Source organism: Helianthus annuus, chromosome 11, assembly GCF_002127325.2.
Source record: "Helianthus annuus cultivar XRQ/B chromosome 11, HanXRQr2.0-SUNRISE, whole genome shotgun sequence".
Taxonomy (NCBI): Eukaryota; Viridiplantae; Streptophyta; class Magnoliopsida; order Asterales; family Asteraceae; genus Helianthus; species Helianthus annuus.
Genome location: NC_035443.2, coordinates 50,316,418 through 50,338,095, shown reverse-complemented (window position 1 = coordinate 50,338,095; position 21,678 = coordinate 50,316,418). Strand labels below are relative to the sequence as shown.

The following is a 21,678-nucleotide window of genomic DNA, read 5'->3' as shown; positions in this document are numbered from 1 at the left end:
CAGCTAGGGCTGCAAATGAACCAAACACTCGGCGGGAATTTTGTTTGTGTTCGCTCGTTTATTAAACAAACAAAAACGAACAAGAAATTTCGTTTGTTTAGTTAAACAAACAAACATGAACAGAGGTCATGTTCGTTCGTTTATGTTCGTGAACGTTCGGTAACGTGTTCGATAGTGCATTAGTGTTTTTAGTTTTTATATTTATTTAAATACTTCAAAATTCCGACAAATTAAATATCCAATAAGTTTCAGTGTATTATATATTTTGTTCATAAATAATTGTTTGTGTTCGTTTGTTTCCATTTGTGTTCGTGAACATTAATTTGTGCTCTTTTGTGTCCGTCAACGTTCGTTTTTGTTCGTTGTCTAAAATTAACAAACAAACTCTAACGCCCGTATGGTTTTATTAATATTTTAATAATAAGATACACATTTTTGTGCTAAAATGTGTCTTTACAAAACTTGTTATACCAACATTCCCAAATGATTACTACATTTCAAAAACAATTTATAAGTGTTTACATAATTCACTTATAACAACACAAATCAAGATTTGACGCGGAAGCTTCATTTAACGTGTGTTCGGTTCTTGCTCGCCGCTTGATCTTCATCCGGATTAGGTCCATCTTCACCTACGGTCAAAACCATGTAAATAATTAGTTTTGACACTTTAATAATCGAGTATAAACAAGTTCCGTGCTTAACGTAACAAACAAAAAATTATTTTTGTTTTGTTTTCAGCCCCCTCACCCGGCCGGTTCGGATTAACCACCCGGCCGTGTCAGCTAACCATAAATTTTTCACAGAACCTTCACACGGCCGTGTCAGCTAATCACCCGGCAGTGTCAGCTCTGCACTTTTCTCAGCCATTAGTTCTTACCGAAACGGACATAACTCTCTCGTTTTTAATCCGTTTTACACGATTCTTTTTCCTACGCGTCCGTAATTTAATTCTCCATCATATGGAGTTAAAATCCGACATCCGGATTAACAAAATTTAAGACTTTTAAATCTTTGGCTTATTACCCTTTTTACCAAATTTTGACCCGTTCGTGATTTTATCAAACAAACATGCCTATTTGATCTTTAAACCCATGAACTTCATAATTTCAATATCTCCTATTATATTAGGTTCAAAATCACGGGTTTGTATACCTTCTTTAACCCGTTTTGACTTAGAAGCTTATTTTGACCCGTTAAGGGTATTTAAGCACTTTTACCGCATAATTCATACCCATTCACTTCTAGCATTGTACTTCCATATTATTTATCAATTTATCTTCCACCACAACTATATGTGTGGAGGATTTAATGTGGAGATCTATTTATTCCGAGTTTTACCCCTCGGATTATCATTTTACGGCAAAGACTCATATAGAGTCATTTGACCCAAAGATTTGCATATTTCACTTTTTATACTTAATACAAGTATCTATTTGGTCACAAAACTCATTTCTAAGCAACCTTTAGGGGTCATTTGCTTAATTTCACTTATAAGGGCATTTTGGTCACTTTTACCCCTCCTATTACGACGAAGGACCTTTAAAGCCATGTTCGACCAAAATCCCACTTTTAAAACTATAATCTTGTTTAGAAACCATTATATTTCTAAAATACCATAATCATGACCCAATTTATTCGGTTTACCTTAATGATAACCGAATATCTATATTTTATCCTTGTCTAACTCTTATAGAACCTCAGGTTCTACATGACGAGTTGAATCATTATACAAACCTGGCTCGGATCAATATATTGACCCGTTTTGTTACCTTGCCTTAGTAGCCGCTAAGTAATAGCGATGTCAACATTCAATCGATATTTATTCCTGTAATCATACAACTCGACAAACCATTAGTCGATATTGTCAAAGGGTGATATTTTCACCTTTTGACCCGTTTGGTCTAAATGACCGTTTACTTTTGCAAGATGGATTTATCATCATCTCGTCTACATGACTTGTACCGGTTTACACCGTACGGTCAATTTTCCTTATAAATCTATTTCTTGATCATTTTGACCCCTTTATATCTTATGCCATAAAGTGTCCTTCAAAACTAACGGTTATCGTCAACTAGTGACCACCTTACCGTTTTACCCTTATTAATTGTATTGATTTACCTTACAAGGTAATCATTCAGAACTCGTTATTTATTAGTCATTGCATGACTAAATGATCTTATTAGCTCATTTTAATCATTCAACATGGTTTATCATTAATGTCTTTTGTTCCGAACCGCACATGACGGGTCAAAACATCATAAGTCAAATATGACTTTTGATTATTCATAATCTATAAAACCAATAGTTGTTAATAAAAGGTGTAAGCTTTAACTTACCTAGTATCCGGATTATGCTCTTTTCTGCGTATACGATCCGTTTGACCCGCTTCTTTCCCCAAGCCTCCATCTAGCTTGTCAAGAGTCAAACTAGCATCATAATTCGTAAGATGGTTAGATTAGTCATCATTATTATGACTAGTTCATCTTACGGACTTTATGTCGAAACTTCTATTCGACTTCATCATAGGTTAGTTCAACTTTCTAAAGTCAACTACCTTTAATCATATAATATGCACGATTAAGGCAAATCAACATTATGATTAGAACCCGTTTTATCCCATATCTCATGTAATTAGTCAAGCTTGCCAATTACACGTTTCACTTGAATTTCAACACTTTACTTCTCATTTAGGCATTTTAACAAACACCTAATGGGCATTCTTTTATAGAATTTAACAATCAAACTTATGGCTACCTATCTTGCCAATTTCAACATCTTTTACTAGAAGATCATCAAATTCATGGTTAAATGTCAAGATTAACTTCATAAAGTTTAAATAACACTAGTTTGACAATCATGGTTCTAGTGTTCATCATGTTTCTACAAAACCCATTTAAACATCCATAATGGATGATCATGAACTTTATAATTTCAACACTAATTCAACTAGTTATTGACTAGGGTTTACTCCTAGACATGATTTCATCCTAAATTCATCCAAACTTTAATCATGCAAGCCAAATTTTCGATTTCATATGTTCACCAAGAATTCAAGATGGAACTAAATAATGAAATTTGGCATACCTTATGATCCCTTCATCGAGGTGATCATGAATTCGTGCTTGGATTTCGATTTAGGTTGGATTTACCCCTTCAATTTGTTGATTTTATGCTTGTTAGGGTTTGAGCTTGAGAGCCCTTCTTGGCTCCTGTGTTTTGTACGACCAGAACACACACAAAGGTGTGTGTTTTGGTGTTTTTAGTTTTAATTAATAAAAACCCATTTTCTCATCTTAACCATTTTAGTCCCTCTACTTTACCTAGGTTTATAAAGGTTACTACATCAAGTTCCCTCATTATTTTAAAACACTAGACTAACTAGGTTGATATTCCTAGTTATTTAGTGGGTTCCGGGAGTTATAACCTGTTTTATTTTAAGTCCCGTTAACTCGGACTTCTTATAAACTTACTCCCTTAAAAGCTTTTATTCACGTTGTATTTAATATTAGGATTATTCCTTTAAATCCTAATATTTTCGGGTTAAATTTTACCACTAACGATATTTCACCCGTCTTTCAGTATTAACGGAGTTTGATTTCTAATCCCATTTTCGGGGTGTTACACAAACACGAACAAGTTCATTTTCTTAATAAATGAACACGAACATAAAATCTCGTTCGATAAGTGTTCGTGAACAGTTCACAAACACGTATATTTCTGAACAAACGAACACGAACAAGGTCTTGTTTGTGTTCTTTCAGTTCGTTTACAGCCTAATAACAACTGAAAATCACGACAAAAATTATTTTACTCCATTAGCGATGTCAACTTCTGAAAAATGTATTAAATGAAGAAAATTATCAAATCTAACTACTATAATAAAAGAAACCAACTTTTGGACATGTGTCATTCATTAAAGGTATCCTCAAATGTATGTTTATCGAAATAAATAAATAATAAATTAATATTAAATCTTATCATCTATACTCTATAATTAAAGAAACCAACTTTGGGACACTTATCATTATTCTAGACCATCCTTAATTGTAAAGAATTATTATTTGATTTAAACTATTAAATACCAATTAAATTAATATAAATCTTATCAACCCTAAATTATTGGCATAAACTTAATTTTAAATCGTAAACCTTATCCTTCACATTGAGTATAAAATATTCAATTCAATATATTAATGTCGCTATATATTTTTTTTTCAACAAAATCTTTGACGTTTCTATTTTTAATATAAAATATTAAATTTAATTAATATTAAAAGATTTCATAAGACACAAGACATAATTAATTTTAGATTTTTATTTATTGTTTGTTAGTTTAATTTAAGAAACTGTATACATAATTCGCTTCTTAGTTTTTTTTTTCATTTTCTTAAATAATAGGCTATAATCTTGTGTATTGTATGGATGAAATCAGTAATAAAAACTGTTTATTTACGTTTTTTTAAAATAACAGATAATCATGTTTAAATTGTAAAGTAATTTAAAGATATAATCATCATTATAAATCTAATATAACACTTTCGTAAAATCTATCTTTGGTAAGGTTTAAATAAAAAATATCATTATAACTTATAAATTAAAATGTTTAAGGTAAAAGTTGATTTTGTAAGAAGGTTTAGGATACCTAATCTAACAAAAAAAATATTAGTTAGTTTTAACATATATATTTCGAGGTCGAAAATTAAGGTAACTATTCTAAAATAAGAAATGTTGATAGTAACTAAATAAAATTTTATACCTTATTCTATTTTATTTTATTTCGGGTAGCTAAGACTTCAAGTTTACTTATCGGAAGAAGTTATGTCTCAAGTGAAGTCATCTGGTGACAATCCTCGCCTCATAAAAAGTAATGTCGATAGTATCCATAGAAGGATAGAGATGTTCCAGAAGTAGTCTTAAGGAAAGTTAGGGGTTGTTTGGCAACTTCTGAATGGTTAAGTGCTGAATCAGTAAGAGGTCTGAACCATTAAGAGTCAGTATAATGTTTAACCATTCAGACTATGTATAATGCTTAGCCATTCAGACATCTGTTCACAAAACAAACAGTCTGAACCATTAAGTTATGAACCAGTAAGAGGTAGAGGTCTAAACCATTAAGAGCCCATTAGGAGCTAAACAAACAACCCTTTAGCCTGTTTATGCCAAGGCAGGGGAGTAACCGGTTGGCAATAAGTAAGAGAACGAATTCCCTGCCGAGTCAGTTGACGAGAAAGTTTCTTAACTATTTATTATTTTTCTTTATAATATTTAATTTATGAATATTTTTTTTCTTTAGTATTTCCTTTTCAATGTTTTTTATTATTTTTTTGCTTATTTAATAATTTAATATTTTATTGACTTAATCCCGTGTAATACACGGGGTTCTAACCTAGTATAAATAAATAAAAAATAACACTAAGCTGCAATATGTATAATGACATAAATGGTTATTTATATATTATTAATTTGTAACACAACTTGACTTAAGAGGGTTGTACACTTTGCATAAGTTTATTGTGCTATTATTATCTATACTTTATGTTTATTTGGTAGTACACTTTCATCTATTTATATATATTTCAATACTATAAATTAGTAACTTATATATGCAAATAGGGTTGTATGCTTGGGGAGTTTATCAAAAATATTTTGATTTTTTTACTTTTAGTCCTAAGGTATTTGATAACTTACTTTTACCCAAAACTATTTGAATTTTTACTTTTAACTCAAAACTTTTCATCTTTTAGAGTTTAATCTTACAACTTTTTTTAGTTTCAACTTTGGTCCCCTATGGTTTTCATCTTTTGCAAATTTTTTATTTTACGCTTCGTTCTAAATTTTGCCCGTTAACAAGGCGCAAAGTGTGTGTGGTTCAACATTTTTACGTTTCGTTCTAAATTTTTCGAGTTAACACGACCAACGTGCATGTGTGGTTCAACGTTTTTACGTCGTCTATTTCTGTTTGACAAGTTCGTCATAACATGCGGGTCCTAGATCGACTTAATTATTATTTTCTATGTTTTACGTTTCGGTCTAATTGCTCCATACTAACACACCACAAATTCAGTGTTGGTGGTCGCTCGCAGTGATGTGACATTGATGCTATTTGGCACGGTTTACGCCCCCGCCGCAACGCGTGGGTTCTTAATACTAGTTGGAATTAAAATAGAACAATGAAATAAATGGTCCTTTGAAAATGGAACGATATTTTAATCATTTTATTAATAATTAACATAAAAATTAACTAAGTTTGGTGTTAGTATCCAAAGTTGTTACATAATTGAACCCATGAAACCTGAACTTGTTAAAAAAAAAAAGTGAACACCCAAAGGTGAAACTACAAGGTCCATTCGTGTAATTAACTCTAAAAAGATGGAGGAAAGGGGTTTGGTGGTTAAAACTACGAGGGGTGGGGGGGAGGGTGGGTTGTTGGGGAAAAGGATTTGAGTTTCAATTGAATTTGTTTTTTAGGATATTATTATTATTGTTGTTGTTGTTGTTGGGGATCAGGAGAAAACACCCAAAAGTGTGAGAACGGTGAGAACGCATCTTGGCCCAACACATGGCGCGGGACATGATCAGGGTCTGAGGAGTTTTTTTGTCTTTTTAGTATTTTTCTCCTTTCCCGATTTTCGCGTTTGATATGCTGCTTTATTTTTTGCGTGCAAGATAATTTTTGGCGTTATCTAGAATCATTAATTAGTTGGCGTTTTACTGTTTTTTCAGATTTCTTCTCGTTGAATTAATTCTTTTTGTGTCACATAGTTATTTTTTTTGGCGTTATGGCTTTTTCCATGTGGCTTTTTGGGTCTTTTTGTTAATAATTGATTACCATAGATTAATATTTTATAAAATTACAATAATACGAAATCAAAATAAACTAATAGTCTTCCGTGGGTGGGATTACATCAAAAATGTACCCATCGTTTTGTTCATCACTTTCTTCAGATTCATCATCATCAAATTTTAGATTTGCGTATAACGCCATTAGCTCGTCTCTTCTTTGCTGCAGCCTATTCTTGAATATCACTGCATCCTTGGATTTTAGATCGTTTGAAGGTGCTAAATCACAGAGTTGTTCAATGATAGATAGCAACCCTGTCTTCAACATTTCTTCCATTGGCAATGAATATTGCACCCCGTTTTTATAAGTCACTTCAAGCGTTCCTTCTTCCTCATGCATCACCCAACTGCTAAGTTTTGGTAGAGGAGTATCGTCAATATCATCATCATCTTCATCATCTTCTTCCGGAAATTTTCTCTTCAGTCTTTTTATTACAGTTCGGGTTCTTTCACAATCGTTGGCCATTGGAACCCCAAGGGCCAGGATATCCCTCTGAACCCCTTCATTCATTCCAAGCATTGCTTTGATTGTCCTTACCTTTACCCTTCTCCTATCAGAAATCTTTATGATGAATCGTTTCTCTTTCCTTTCAAACATCCATGCAATAAACTTAGCCATTTTTAAAGTTTTTGGCGTTTTGGACAATATGTGGCGTTTTAGTCAATGTTTTTGGCGTGTTTGAGCTTGTGTTCTCATGGTCTTCTTTTATATTGACTTTTTTTTCTCGCGCATGATAGGTAATTATGACGTTTTGAAAAAGATAAATAAAATTAATTCCCCAAGTATTTTGCTTTCAATATAATAAATGTTAGTAATTATGTTTTCCGTCGTTTCATTTTACTGTTTTTGCATTTACCGTGTTCTGTTTTCAGACTCAACTATTTTTATGGTGTAACACGTCTAATCTTGATGGCTGTAATTATGGCGTTTTGTTTTCCAATGGCGTTTAGATAATGATTGGACTTTTTTTTTGTTTTACATTCTTTGCACATTGTTTCACGCTTTTTTTATAATAGTAGTTGTTCAAAGTAATTTTATTATAGTTTGGTAGTTTTTTGGGGGCGTTTTTATGGCATGATGGCGTTTTACAAGCATTTGCTCATTTTGGCGTTTTATTATATTTTTCATTATAGTATTAATGTACTTTTGTTGTTTATTAACTGAAATTACAAAACAAACAACAGATAAAGAAAATTAAAAAAAAACAAAATAGAAGCAATTTATGATCTAAATCTTCAGTGTTATCAGTCTCTTTTTTCTTTTGAAACTACAAGAACTGTCACAAATAAATGGCGTTTTCGGTTTGGCGTGGTTTATTTTCTTTGTTCATGTGTTGAAGTGTCTTTGTGGATGTTGGAGACATAGATCAACCCTTTGTAGGTGGATGCTATCTGCCCGTCGTCTTCATTATAATCATCGTGGCCAAAGTAGCATTTACACTGATATAGGTCTCTTTTAATCATCCAAACCTTCTTCAAGAACAAAGATGACAGAATGACATATGAGTGTCATCAGTCCCTCTTTTTTGAATTTTGTCCATCTTATGTAGCAAAATCTTACTACACTCACGTAACAAATCATTCAGTGAAACTTCATGCAGAACATTACTGAGTATCAAAGAAAAGATGTTTGCCATCTTTGTATTTTTTGATGTTTTACATTGAGTTGTATTTTTTTAGGAACCACTGTGTTTTTTGTGTGTTTTTTTGGTGCGATAAACGGAAGGTGGTGAGACGTTTCTATTTATAGAATTTTTTTGGCGCGTAGTTTAGGCGGGATAATATTTTTATAACAAAAAATATAATTAACATTTATCCGGATATAAGGTTTGGCGTTATATATTATGGTGTTTCATATTTTGTGGCGTTTTTGTAGCCAGAGAGCTTAAATAAAAACACAGAAAAAAGTAAGCAGTGATAAAATTGGCGTTTTGTATATATTTGGCGTTTTATTTTTCAATGGCGTTTTATATGAGAAATGATGTTTTACCTTTTTTACCCTTAATGAAGCGCGTCCACGTAATAAAATTGATGTTATTTACGAAAACGCCACCGCGCCAATCTAGTCCATAAATTGTTTTTATCAGACGACCCATAAGCGTTCTCACCGTTCTCACACTTTCTACCGTTTTCTCTAAATCCTAACCCTTATTATTATTATTATTATTATTATTATTATTATTATTATTATTATTATTATTAGTATTAAGTTGTTAATAGTAATGTCAATATATTTAAAAAAAGGGATATTTGATTTAAATAATCTCAACTTTCATCAATTGGCAGATAGCACTCTCAACTTTCGATTTGTATCACAACACTCCCAACTTTCATCTAATTTTCCTCTGGCACTCCCAAACCAACTAAACACTAACCCAATTAGTTTTTTTTTTGCTGATGTGGCATTTGAAGTGGTATTTTTTATAACGTGGCAGCTGACATGACATCTGATGTGACATCTGATTTGGTTTTTAACCGAACCGGTTATTTTGTATGGGAAAAAAATTGATTTGGTTTTTTAAATTGTTTTTCAAGATTGGAACCTAAACTGGTACAACCGGTTCGGTTCGGTTTATAACCGGTTTTTACAGAAAAACCGGTTTTTAAAGCCGGTTTCAATTTTTAAACCGGTTTCGAAGGTTAAGATCCCAAACCAGTATACTAACCGGTGGTTCGGTTCTGTCCTAAAACCGGTTATTTTGTACATCTCTAAGCTGACATGGGTTTTTGATGACGTGACAGCTGATGTGGCACTGGTTTAGTAACGTGGCAGCTGATGTCAGCAAATTGGGTTAGTTCGGGAGTGTTATAGGAAAATAAGTTGAAAGTTGAGAGTGGTATGGTACAAATTAAAAGTTGAGAGTGTTATCGGCTATTGATGAAAGTTGAAGTTATTTAAATCTAGTATCCCTTTAAAATGCCATTTTAGCATGATAACATGTTAAATAGGTAAAACTATCTACGATTAGTACATTTTTTTTTTAAATTGATCGACGAAAATGGCTAACTGACTTAATAAGTTATCCCTTTTTAATGGGAAATGTTATTCTCCTATTTTATACCAATAAATATAACTTACTTCATTGCTCAGGTTTGAATCTGAAACCGTCTCTTGAAGAAACATGTATCTTTACCAGGCTATCCCACTTTAGTCTTTATTATTTTATTGAATCATTAAACATGTGTGGTAACCGGCTTTATAGTTAACCTTTTTAAGTATGTTTTTAGGTGATAACAATTAATGTGTTATGATATACAGTTGTCGCGCATTCCCGCATCTCCACCTTGGTGGCGGTGTGATACACACGAACCAAGATAACGAAGATCGAATATTGAAGGGTTTTTCACACACTTTGTCAAAGCTTTCAAATTCAAAACCCTGGTCTTTTTCGGCGTTTGTCTCTGCTACCAGCGTGTTCCTATAAACACACACTGTCTTCACCCATGACCCATACACCCATTTTAAGACTCTAATTTATGCGACGAATCTTGGATGGTTAGGGCTTTGATTCATACCCCTTATTTTTTAAGACTCTAATTTATACCCTTTATTTTTTAACATCCCTTATGAAAGAATGCCCCTTTTAGTCATTTTACATCAATAAGCTAATCCAAACACTTTTTAAAACTTATTGGCTTTTCCTACCCCATAAGCTAATCCAAACACTTTTTTTAAAAACTCTTTTTCAAAAAGTCCTTTTCCCAAAAGTCTTTTTCCCAAAAGTCCTTTTTAACTTAAATAAGCTTAGCCAAACATGCCCTCAATCGACATATCTTATCTGGGATTTGGTATATGGGGAGTATGAGAAGAAAACAAAAATGCTTACCACTTAAGGTTTCTTTAAAGAGTATCAGCGGACAAATTTGGCTTTTGAATTTTGACTCCCATTCATCTGGACAGAGTTTTGAATTTTATGCTCTGATTATTGTATCTTAGGGGGTGGGGGTGGTCATCACTTCTCACTCACTCATCACTCACAACACCCAATCAAGTTCCGACATGTCATCAACCATTTTTCCATCACTCACAACCTTTTTTAGTGGCAATGGTCATCACTCACCACCACACCAACAATAAACCCTCACACCCCCTCATATCCATTTATCACTCACACCCCATCACTCGTGAAATATATCACGGACACGATATCATCACTGGTGAACAAAGCAGTGGCGGTGGGTTGTTTGCATGTATCACTCGAGAACCTTGTTTATCACGGGGAGATTTTCTCCCATCCCGCCTCCCCTTATGCTTTTACAATCTCTTAAAATGTGATAATATGACTTTTTGTCCCTTCAATATGTTGTATATAGATGTAATATTGTAATGTATATATGATTCAAGGTATATAATTAATCAGGACATGAAATAAAGAAATTCAATATTTGACAGCACATAGCAAATCAACTTCAACTATCAACTGTACTCTTTAACATATTTACAAATCTAGAATACTAATGACTGATGGTGCCTAATGATGATCAAAATTCAAAAGGTACCACGTGCGTGTTAACATTTTACAAATGGCTACGATATGCATGCAACATCGACATGTTAACAGTTAAGGTGTCAACAACTAGATCAACCAACGTCACACGTATAATACACCATCCAGTCGTCCAACCCTCTATAAATCCACCAACTTTCATTATTCTCAAACACATGATCATACTATGGCAAGGTTTTCACTAGTTGTGTTTGCAGCCCTCCTTGTAGCCATGGCGGCAGTCGCAGAGTCTTCACGCGAAACCATCTTCACCACCACGTTTAACGACAAACCCCGCGGTACAAGTGGAACTTATGAAACTTATTCCGACTGCTATCAGAAGGCAATAGATGAGCAACGGAGTCTCTTCCATTGCTTCAGATACCTCTTGTTCTTTACAGGTTAGCATTCCCCTTAAACAAAGCACACACTTTAATCACTAATTACTCATTAATGAAATTCTTTTTCATGATGCGAACATTTCTTCATTAATACGTGGCTTGTTAAGTTCAGAAGGAACCCAGGACCAGAAAGATAAGCAAGTCTGCTGCACCGAGCTGAAGAGCTTGGGGGATAAGTGTATATGTCCAGACCTCAACATTATGATGAGCCAACCATATTGGAGGAATCTGGGTTCATGGGAGAGTACCAGGAGTGAGGCTAGTAACCTGCCCACACACTGCAATGTCATGCCCGAACCGTGCGAGATGGAAATACACATGACTCTTTAACTCATTCTAGAATAAAATGAGACTCACTAGTCCAATCTCCATCGTGTGTCTCGTTGTTAATAAAACCGTACTACTCGCTTTTATATCTTGTATCTCATTAATGGTGGTTTCATTCCATTTTGAATTTCTAGAAGTGTGTCCCTTAAGTTTGCAAGTATTAGTTGACCTCAGGCTTTGTTTCAGAGCATGCCTGAGAATTCATGTACCCTGTTCGAGCTCAAAAAATGTGTCATTTCGTAATGTTTTATTATTGTTATTTTTTAAAATAAAATGGGTATTGAACTCACTAAACCTAATGCGAATGAGCTATAACTTCTAAATCCTTAAAGTTGTTTTGTAAATAAGCCTATCTTGAAGTCGGTATGAGTATACTATTTAAAAAAAATTAACATATATAAAATAGGATTTTTTTTTTAAAACACGTGCCCCTCGAAATCACGGGCCCTGTACGGTTGTCCTCCCCGCACACCCTCATCACCGCCCATACTCGGTTCGTATAATATAACTAACTCAACTTCAGCTCGGGCATGGGCTTTAGTTTGATACAGTGGCTATTTAGGATTTTAATGAGCCAATCTTGTGTAGATCACGAGTAGCGAACCGGCTCGCTTACACTCCAATATAGAAAAGAAGCATGCGTTTGAAGCTGTTATTATAACCCGTTAGAAAATTAAAAAAAAAATGTATTTTAATGTTTATCTAGTACGTTTTGAAACTACGTATCAGTAACTCATATATTTTAACCAGTTCTAGTGGAAGATACGGTCCCAACAGATTTATGTGTTTTGTGCTTCGGATTCAATCATTTTTGTTGACTGTTGTTAATTCAAAGTATTAAGTTGGATCACCTGTCTAATAACATTACAAGAAAAAACACTTTTAGGGACAAAATTTTTAGGGAGGACAAAAGTCGTCCCTATAAAACAAGCTATGGGGAGGACTTTTAATTAAGTTTTCTCTATAGGGACCAAAAGTCGTCCCTATAGCTCGAAGTTAAATTGTTTTTTTTTTTTTTTTAATTCTAATATTATAAATAAGAAACAAATAAATGTTTTAACATGTAGAGACCACAAGTCGTCTCTATAACTTTGAATATTTTTAAAAAAATTTCATTTAATAATGACGAAAATAAAAAAAAAGTTAAAAAAAAAGAAAAAACACTTGTAGGGACAAAATCTATAGGAAGGACAGTAGTCATCCCTATACAACAAGCAATTGGGAGGACTTTTCGTTTATATAGAGTTTTCCTTCATTTCATTTAATTTTTTTCTATAGGGACCAAAAGTCGTCCCTATAGCTCAAAGATAAATTGTTTTTTTTTTATTTTTTTAATTCTAATATCATAAAAAACCTAAAAAATGTTTCAACTTGTAGAGACTATAAGTCGTTTCTATAGCTTTGACTATTATTATTTTTTAAATTTAATTTATTAATGACGGAAATAAAAAAAGACTTAAGCTATAGGGACGATATATGGTTTCGAATAATTTTGACTAGTCAATTTTTTTAGCGCCAAAATTTCCCACATTTTTTTAAAATTTTCTCACCACTTCACAACCTAGAGGAACCATAAATTGTCCCTATAGAGAAAGTTTATGTAAGTTATTTTATTTTACTTTATCTTTTTTAAGAACTATTCTTATTAATAAATTTAATTTTGTAATTATAATAAATATATTATTTGGTTTTTCATTTATAATAATTAGGTTATATACTAAATATTAATTTTAATTTGTTTGTTCTATTCTTCATTGATAAATAATAATAATAATAATAATAATAATAATAATAATAATAATAATAATAATAATAATAATAAAATGTTTTCAATTGTATATGTATATTTGTGGGTATGTGGGTGTATATGTGTATGTGTATTTTTTAAAAATGCTTATTTCGTTGATTAAGTTTCGGATCTCCTCAAATGATGATAGAATCAACATCCGCTCAATTGCTTGGTTTGACCGTCAATGACTGTCTTTAAGTTGTTGGCCCATTTGACCATCATTTTGTTTATCGTAAAAGACAAACCTACCACCAAAGACCATCACAATCTCAGTCCTTTTTACCACAACTGGGAAACCAAAACTAGTGGATGACCAAATGCTCATACCGGTTTCGGATCCATAACCTTCTCAACCACGTCATGAGGACTTTAACCGAATGCCACACATATAGTCACCGGAGACCCCATATATGACAAGTAAATGGAGCAACAGTTATCACACTATCTTGAATCGTCGAAAATGACCTAGGAAGTTAATGATCTACTCGAATAAGGAACCTGTAATTGGAAAGCTACAAACCACCATGAGTCAGGTGTGCTTGCCTGATTCCTCTGTTAGCCACCATAAATTGTGGACACCGTTGTCGTCTGCCAATTCTCTTAAAGGTATGTATCGTATGAAACTTCTACCTTATGCGGTTAATAAAGCAAATGAGGCAGGCAATTATTCCATTAGAATTAATAAGGATTTAATGTTACACCATCTTCAGGGTCATGAGCATGCATGTGCATTGTACGTGTGTGTGTGTGGATGTGTAAGTGTCAATAGACGTGTATGTGGATGTGTAAGTGTCAATAGACGTGTATGTGTATGTGTTAGTGTATATGTGTGCGGATGTGTATGTGTATGTAATTATGTAGAGTGTGTATGTGTTAGTGTGCGTATGTGTGTACATGTTAGTATATGTGTATGTACGTGTTATTGTGTTAGTATGCGTATATGTGTGCATGTGTTAGTATATGTGGATGTGGATATGTATGCATGTATACCCGTACGTATCTATATGTGTTTGTTTAGTATGTGTCTACGTGTTAGTATATGTGTATGTCTGTGTTATTGTGTTAGTGTGCGTATGTATGTGTATACGTGTATGTATGTATGTACGTATCTATGTGTGTTTGTGTATGTATATGGAATTGTGTATGTATGTGTGTACTGTGATATGGGTGAGCACGAACCGGTTCGGTTCTGTTTTGGGGTTTTCATAACCGAATCTGAAAATTTTGGTTAATTGGTTAATAACTTAATTTCGACATAAACATAAAACACAATACATAAATTTGATTTAGTTTTTATAGGGTTTATAAATCTTCTTAATCAAAACATAAGTGAGCCCGCTCGGCTCGGTTAGAAAGTGAGCCCGCTCGATATGGCTCGGTTTGAAAGTGAGCCGAGCTAGCTCAGCTCAGTTAGAAAGTGAGCCCGCCCGGCTCAGCTCATAACGAGTCGAATTGGATCGGTTTGACTCGTTTGGTAGCTCAGCTCGGCTTCGTTCTGATTATTTTCTTTATAATATATTTATTTTTATATATATTATAATATATTACAAAAAACTTTTTATTATTTATATGTATTTAGGCTTGTTATTTGATATCCAATGACATATTTTAATCTTAATTACCTTGCTAATGAACTAATATTGTAAAAAACTTTTTATAATTTATATTCTTAAATATAGATTGTAAAAAAAATATAAAAAATAAATAATTTAATCTATAGGGACGATATATTGTCCTTGTAGAATTCTCAACCAGTAGAGACTAAATGTCGTCCCCATAAGGTTTAAAATTTTTGCCGAAAACAATTATACCGCGCACCAAACACCATTTGCCCCCAATTTCATTTCTTCCACTCTCACTATCACAGTGAGCACCTCCCAGAATTTTGCCCTAAATCAACCACCACCGTGTTCAACCAGCACCTCCGCACCTTCAACGGGCTCCAAGCAGCACCTCAGCACCTCGCACTCACACTAGATCCACCCTCCATCAGCCGCTGTTTCCAGGAACCACCACCACCACCACTGTTTGCACTCACACGAGATCCACCCTCGCACCAGATTCTGCCAAACACCTTCAGGTCACTTGTTTAATTCGGTAGTGTCAATGTGAGTCTTGTTTCATATTTTTGCATTGGCACATGCTTCTACACTTGTATGCATATAAATAAAGCTTATTTTTATATTTGTCTACACAGAGTCTCATTGATGCATGCTATGAGAGTTACTAAGATCCAATCATGGAAAAGATGTCTTGTTTGAGGTGATGATATTTTTCACAACTAATTATTAATTATTTATTTATTATTTGTGTATGTCTATGTCTTGAGAGACTTGCTTGCACATTATACATGATTGCACTTATGTGACCTGAACCAGAGGTGGAAAAATTGGCGGGTCATAGACCTGGCAAACGGGTCGGGTTGGGTCATGGTTCAAAACGGGTTCCGGTCAACACGGGTTCGGGTCGAAACGGGTCAATTAAAAAAAGGGTTGTTTTGGTTCGGGTTGAAACGGGTTCGGGTCGAAACGGGTTCGGGTCAGAACGAGTTCGGGTCAGAACGGGTGCGGGTCAGAACGGGTTTCGGGTCGGGTCGGGTCGGTTAAAAAAAGATTGATGGGTATTCGAGAAAATTTATGGCTAACAAAGAATAACAACAAGGTCAACCAGCCACATGCTCCCTACTCTTTCACAACCGATGGACGAGAACATTTTTGTAAATTCATTAGAGGAGTGAGACTACCTGATGGTTTTGGATCCAACTTTAAAAATAAGGTGCTTTCTAATAATTCAAATATAACCGGGTTAAAATCTCATGATTATCACATCCTCATGCAACGATTGCTACCAATAGGGGTCTGAGCAGGTGTACCTACAAATGTTTCAACAGCAATCACTGACCTTTGTACATTATTTCAAAAAATTTGTGCACGATCATTAGATGTGGAAGACATGTATAAACAAGAAAAGAACGTGGTAAATATATTATGCAATTTGGAATTGGTATATCCTCCAGCATTTTTTGACATAATGGTTCATCTAGTTCTTCATTTACCTCAAGAAGCTATTCTTGGTGGGCCTGTGTATATGAGATGGATGTATCCTTTCGAAAGATACATGAAAAAGCTGAAAGGGTATCTCAGAAACAAAGCAAGGCCTGAAGGCTCAATAGCAGAGGGTTATGTTGCGGATGAAGCATTGACATTCTGCTCTATGTATCTTGAGGGTATCCAAACCAAATTCAACCATCCCGATAGAAATGCAGATGCCGACATTCCAAAGAGGCATTTGCATGTGTTTTCATCTCAGTGTCGACCAATGTCCAAGGTTGAAATCCTTGATCTTTCTGAAGAGGCAAACAAATCATTACATTATTTTGTATTGAACAACTGCCATGAAATTGAGGACTACAAATCGTAAGATTTTTATTTTTTATATTCATTTTAGCTTGGGTTTTAAAAAGCGCGCCTGAGGCGCAAGCCTTGGCGCCCCGTCGCTTTTGTGCGCCTCTCGCTTTTTAAAACCAAGATTTTAGCTATTATGATAAACTAATTTAAACATTTTGTCCCTAATTCAGTAAATTTAAATCCGACTTTCCTGGGCGCGACATGAAAACAGAATTTTCCTCATGGTTTAAATATGAAGCAGATACATCTTCATCATCACATAATATGTCTCCGGACTGTACCAACGAATTAATGGCATTGGCCTATGGTCCAACAAGAGCATGTTCTTACGATGCTTGCATAGTCAATGGAGTTAGATTTGTGGTACACAGTCGTGATGTTCGACGCACTACTCAAAACAGTGGTGTTGTTTCAATAGGAGAAGATGGTACTCTATTTTATGGTCAATTGGAGCAGATCATAGAGTTGAAGTATCTACATAAATATTCGGTTGTACTATTTCGTTGTAAATGGTTCGACACGTCGGGTAAAAGATTAGAAAAGAAAAACAATATCGTTTCTATCAACATTAGTCGTGAATGGTTTGTTGGTAACGAATGGTATGATGATCAACAATATATATTAGCGACACAAGCTAAACATGTCTTCTATCTCCAAGATCCTTCTCGAAGCACCGACAATTGGAGGGTTGTGGAAGACGTTCACCATCGAAAACTCTGGGATCATCCAAGTATGAGTATTGTTAATGAGATAGATTTATTGCACGACACACAATCATCAGATTACAACTTGGTAGTCGACTCAGGCTTTGATGAAAATAACAATGATGATGAAAATTTCATTGATGGTGATGGTGAATTTGATGTCGACGTCAATGATGAATTTGATGATTATGAAGACAATGAAGAAGATGATCTTTTATACCCTTCAGATGAGGAAGTCCAAATAAAAGATGATTTTATGGTTGACGATAACGTCGATCTTTTATACACATGTTATTCTAGTGATGATTCTGATTGAATGTATGCTTACTATTAATTCATTTTAAATTGTTTAAATTATTTTTGTTTATTATATCTTTATTACATGTTATTTTTTTTGAAGGAATGGCAGATGTTGCACGTGGACACGGGGGAGATGGTGGGAGTCAGGATCCCAATAGGAATTCAAACAGAATCCCTAGCATTTGCGAGTCTTGTAAGTTGTTTCGTTTAATCATGTATTCATATAATTAGTTTTTGATCAAAGCGTTTTTATTATGTTGTTGTGTTATTTGTTTCGGTTAGGGTCAGGGTCTGGGTCTGATAACCTACAAAAAGACATGCATAAATAGAAATTGTAATGGAGCATAAGGTTTTTCTATACACAAAGGGTCATTGTTTCGATCTGGTTGTCTAAAATCAAATAAAATTGCTGGTCGACTTAGATTAGAATATCTTTTCAATTTGCTAACTTTTGAGTTTTACGTATCAATGTAGCACAAGCCAAGAGAAAGCGTGGACGGGGGAGAAATGTAAAGTTATTTAAAAAAAGTGAACAAAACAATGGTGATCCACTACCCATTAACTTTACTGCTCAGGCACGTCAGTATAAGTTCACTGGACCGCATGCCCAGGATTTTATAAGATTTATCTCCAACACTATTGCAAGCGTAGTTCCTATGCATTTTACAAGTTGGCAGAGTGTTCCACCTGAGTACAAAAAATCCGTTTATCCCGTACTTTTCGTAAGGGCTCATTTGTATTGTTTTATTCATATTTCAGTTTTATAACTTTTACATATTTTCTAATTATTTGTTTGTATAGGATTACTTTAATCTCAACATGTATAAAGATGGCGACGCCGACCAGTGGGCAGGGATTGAGCTCGGAATCATTGCCGAATGTCAAAGTCGCTACAGCAGTCGAAAGAATAAACTGCATGAACATTTTCAGGCAGTTGGAGGTACTAAGGATGTTGATAGAGCAAAGAGTTGCCCACCAGAGAATTATGATTCGCAAAAGTGGGTCGACCTTATTGATACATTGTTCACGGATCCTGCCTATATATAAGACGAAGCAATGCAAATAAAGAAAACAGAAAAAAGCAAAGATACCCCAGTTATCATGGTAGTCAATCTTATGCTCAAAGGCGATACATAGAGGTAAGAAAAACTGTTAGTTTTACCTAAATGCGTATTAACATACCTATTGAATCTGAAAAATAGTATATTTGTTGTTTACAAGGAGCAAAAAACTGGAAGCCCAAACTATATTGCTGTTTTTGAGAAGACACATTACAAGGAAGGGCGGGGATGGGCAAACGATATTTGTGCAGCAGACTGGGTGAGTAAAAAACATTTAGTTGTTTCCTAGTAGTGTTCTTTCTGGGTTAAAATCCCAGCAGCAACGTTCTTTCTATTTTATACTTTGCTGGAAACTTAACTAGACCCGGCAAAGGGGTTGGGTCGGGTTGCGGGTCAAAACGGGTCAGTTAAAAAGGGGTTGGCGCGCTTAAGGCGTGAGGCGCCCGAGGCGCCCATAAAAACGCTTTTCGCGCTTCGCTTCAAACAGGGGCGGATCTACATTGGTCGGAACGGGTTCATTTATTTTTTGCTGTTGTTGGTTTTAAGCATGCATTTTTACATTTTTATTACATGTACAAGCCAAAAAAAGCCAACGTACAACATTTTTATGCAGTAAAAAGCTTCAGTTTATTTTTTGCTGCTGTTGGTTTTAAGCATGCATTTTTACATTTTTATTACATGTACAAGCCAAAAAAAGCCAACGTACAACATTTTTATGCAGTAAAAAGCTTCAGGTACGTGAGGCGCGCGCCTCAGGCCAAAAATCCCACAAAAAAACATCAAAAATTGCGCTTCCTGTAAAAACACAAGGCGAGGAGCAAAAAAGCCCCAGAACCTGCGCCTTGCGCCTAGGCGCGCTTTTTGAAACCCAGACGGGTTCACACGAACCCACTGCATTTCAAAATTTTAATAGATATTATATATAGTAAACTGGAGTGAACCCATAAGTATTATTAAAGGTGAACCCATACTCAAATAACAAACTTGGTTCAGTGGAATAAACCTCCTGTTTCCCCTAAAGAATCCTCGGTTCGAGTCACGTTTTTATCTTTTTTGTAATTTTTATGTGTTTCTTTTTTATTTCAAATCTGTTTAAACTTCAAACACGCATTTAGGGTAATTCAAGTACAAACTTGCTTAGCCATACCATTAGTAAATAAAGCTGCAATAAGTTCTAATTTGTGTGAAATTTTGATTTTATTTCCTTATCAGCTGCAATAAGAAAGAAATCGTTCTATTGTAATTTTAGTTAAATTATAAGTATGGGGATAAGAAGCCTACTGTGAATGCTCATAGATGTAAATTAGCAGGACCGGATATTAGGAAGGTTGGGTAGATGGTGGGCTATTTAGGCGAATGATGTAGGTTTTGGTAGTGTTTTTGGTTAATTTAATGTATGTGCTAAGTTGAATGAATACAAACTAGAATGAGTTGTCATTCTTTATTATTAATGATGGAACAGGTTAGTTTTATCGATTTTATCCAGTTATGCTGTCGAATTTTAGTAAAAAAAAATCTAATGTATCTTTTAATGTAGGGTAAAATTCAAGACGAGTTAGCTAGAGCGTCGAGAGATGTCGATGATACTTCACCAGTTGATGAACTCGAGGTACTCAAAAGTGCCTTGGGTCATAGGAATGGGCACGCACGTGGTGTTGGTCGTGTTGTTAAAAATGTCACCCACGAAATATCGAGCTCATACCCCCCGCCAAGACAACAACAACAATTGGAAGAAATGCAAGAAGAGATGCAACAAATGCGACAAGAAATACAAGAAATGCGACAACAACAACAACAGCAACAACAACAACAAGTGCAAGTGCAAGTGCAACCATTCTCAAACCAAGCATTACTGGAACTACTACAACAACAACAACAACAACATGCGTTTCAAATGCAACAAATAGAAGCACAATTTCAAAGCCGACTTAATGAATTGAAACGAAAAATGCGTCAAGTTGACGAAGATGATGATTAGACTTAGATATTTGCATTAAACTTTTAATTCGAAGTTTGTACTCGATAACTAATGTTTATTTTGAAGCTTGGACTTGATAACTATGACGAATATTTTGTATTTTGAATCTTTAGTATAATATGTAGTTTTGAAATTTCTTGTTTAAATTCAGTTTAAAAAAGCAGGTTAATAATTGTAAAAAAAAGTAAAACGCATTAAAAATATTAATCTGTAGGGACGACATATTGTCCCTATAGAAAAAAAAGAAAAAAATGATTTTGAACTTGGTGGAACAACATATCGTCCCTATACATTTAAACCAATTTTTTTTATTTTAACTCTAAAGGGACGACCTTTTGTCTCTAAAAGTTTAAACCAATTTTTTTAATTTTTTTTATTTTA

At 34.2% G+C, this 21,678-nt stretch overlaps 1 protein-coding gene and 1 long non-coding RNA gene across 5 annotated transcripts; one reads left to right on the top strand and one right to left on the bottom strand.

Annotated features, from left to right (window-relative positions):
- Window positions 1–543: 543 nt before the first annotated feature.
- On the bottom strand, window positions 544–3,268 carry LOC110890329. 2 transcript variants are annotated; one of them, XR_002564409.2, is made up of 4 exons: window positions 3,088–3,268; window positions 2,340–2,429; window positions 1,773–1,828; window positions 544–632 (listed from the first exon to the last, which is right to left on the bottom strand). It is a non-coding gene; the product is annotated as an uncharacterized LOC110890329 (long non-coding RNA). The 2 variants fall into 2 exon arrangements; XR_002564410.2 differs by lacking the exon at window positions 1,773–1,828.
- Window positions 3,269–15,651: 12,383 nt separating this feature from the next.
- On the top strand, window positions 15,652–21,432 carry LOC110890330. 3 transcript variants are annotated; one of them, XR_004871266.1, is made up of 7 exons: window positions 15,652–15,927; window positions 16,045–16,109; window positions 18,359–18,451; window positions 18,733–18,980; window positions 19,060–19,397; window positions 19,480–19,578; window positions 20,857–21,432. XR_004871266.1 is itself a non-coding variant. In XM_035979251.1 (7 exons), exons 1-2 carry the CDS (start codon window positions 16,800–16,802, stop codon window positions 18,272–18,274), a joined length of 1,314 nt encoding a protein of 437 aa, XP_035835144.1. In that variant the 5' UTR covers window positions 16,116–16,799; the 3' UTR covers window positions 18,275–18,276; window positions 18,359–18,451; window positions 18,733–18,980; window positions 19,060–19,397; window positions 19,480–19,578; window positions 20,857–21,432. The 3 variants fall into 3 exon arrangements, 1 of the variants encoding a protein (XP_035835144.1); XR_004871265.1 differs by having other exon boundaries at window positions 15,652–15,955; XM_035979251.1 differs by lacking the exons at window positions 15,652–15,927; window positions 16,045–16,109 and adding exons at window positions 16,116–17,263; window positions 17,425–18,276.
- The last annotated feature ends 246 nt before the right edge of the window (window positions 21,433–21,678 follow it).

Coding starts and splice junctions, on each gene's coding strand:
- LOC110890330 (XM_035979251.1), top strand. CDS start 16,800: ATGTATAAACAAGAAAAGAACGTGGTAAATATATTATGCAATTTGGAA. Junction 17,264..17,424: donor GAAATTGAGGACTACAAATC/GTAAGATTTTTA, acceptor TCCCTAATTCAG/TAAATTTAAATCCGACTTTC.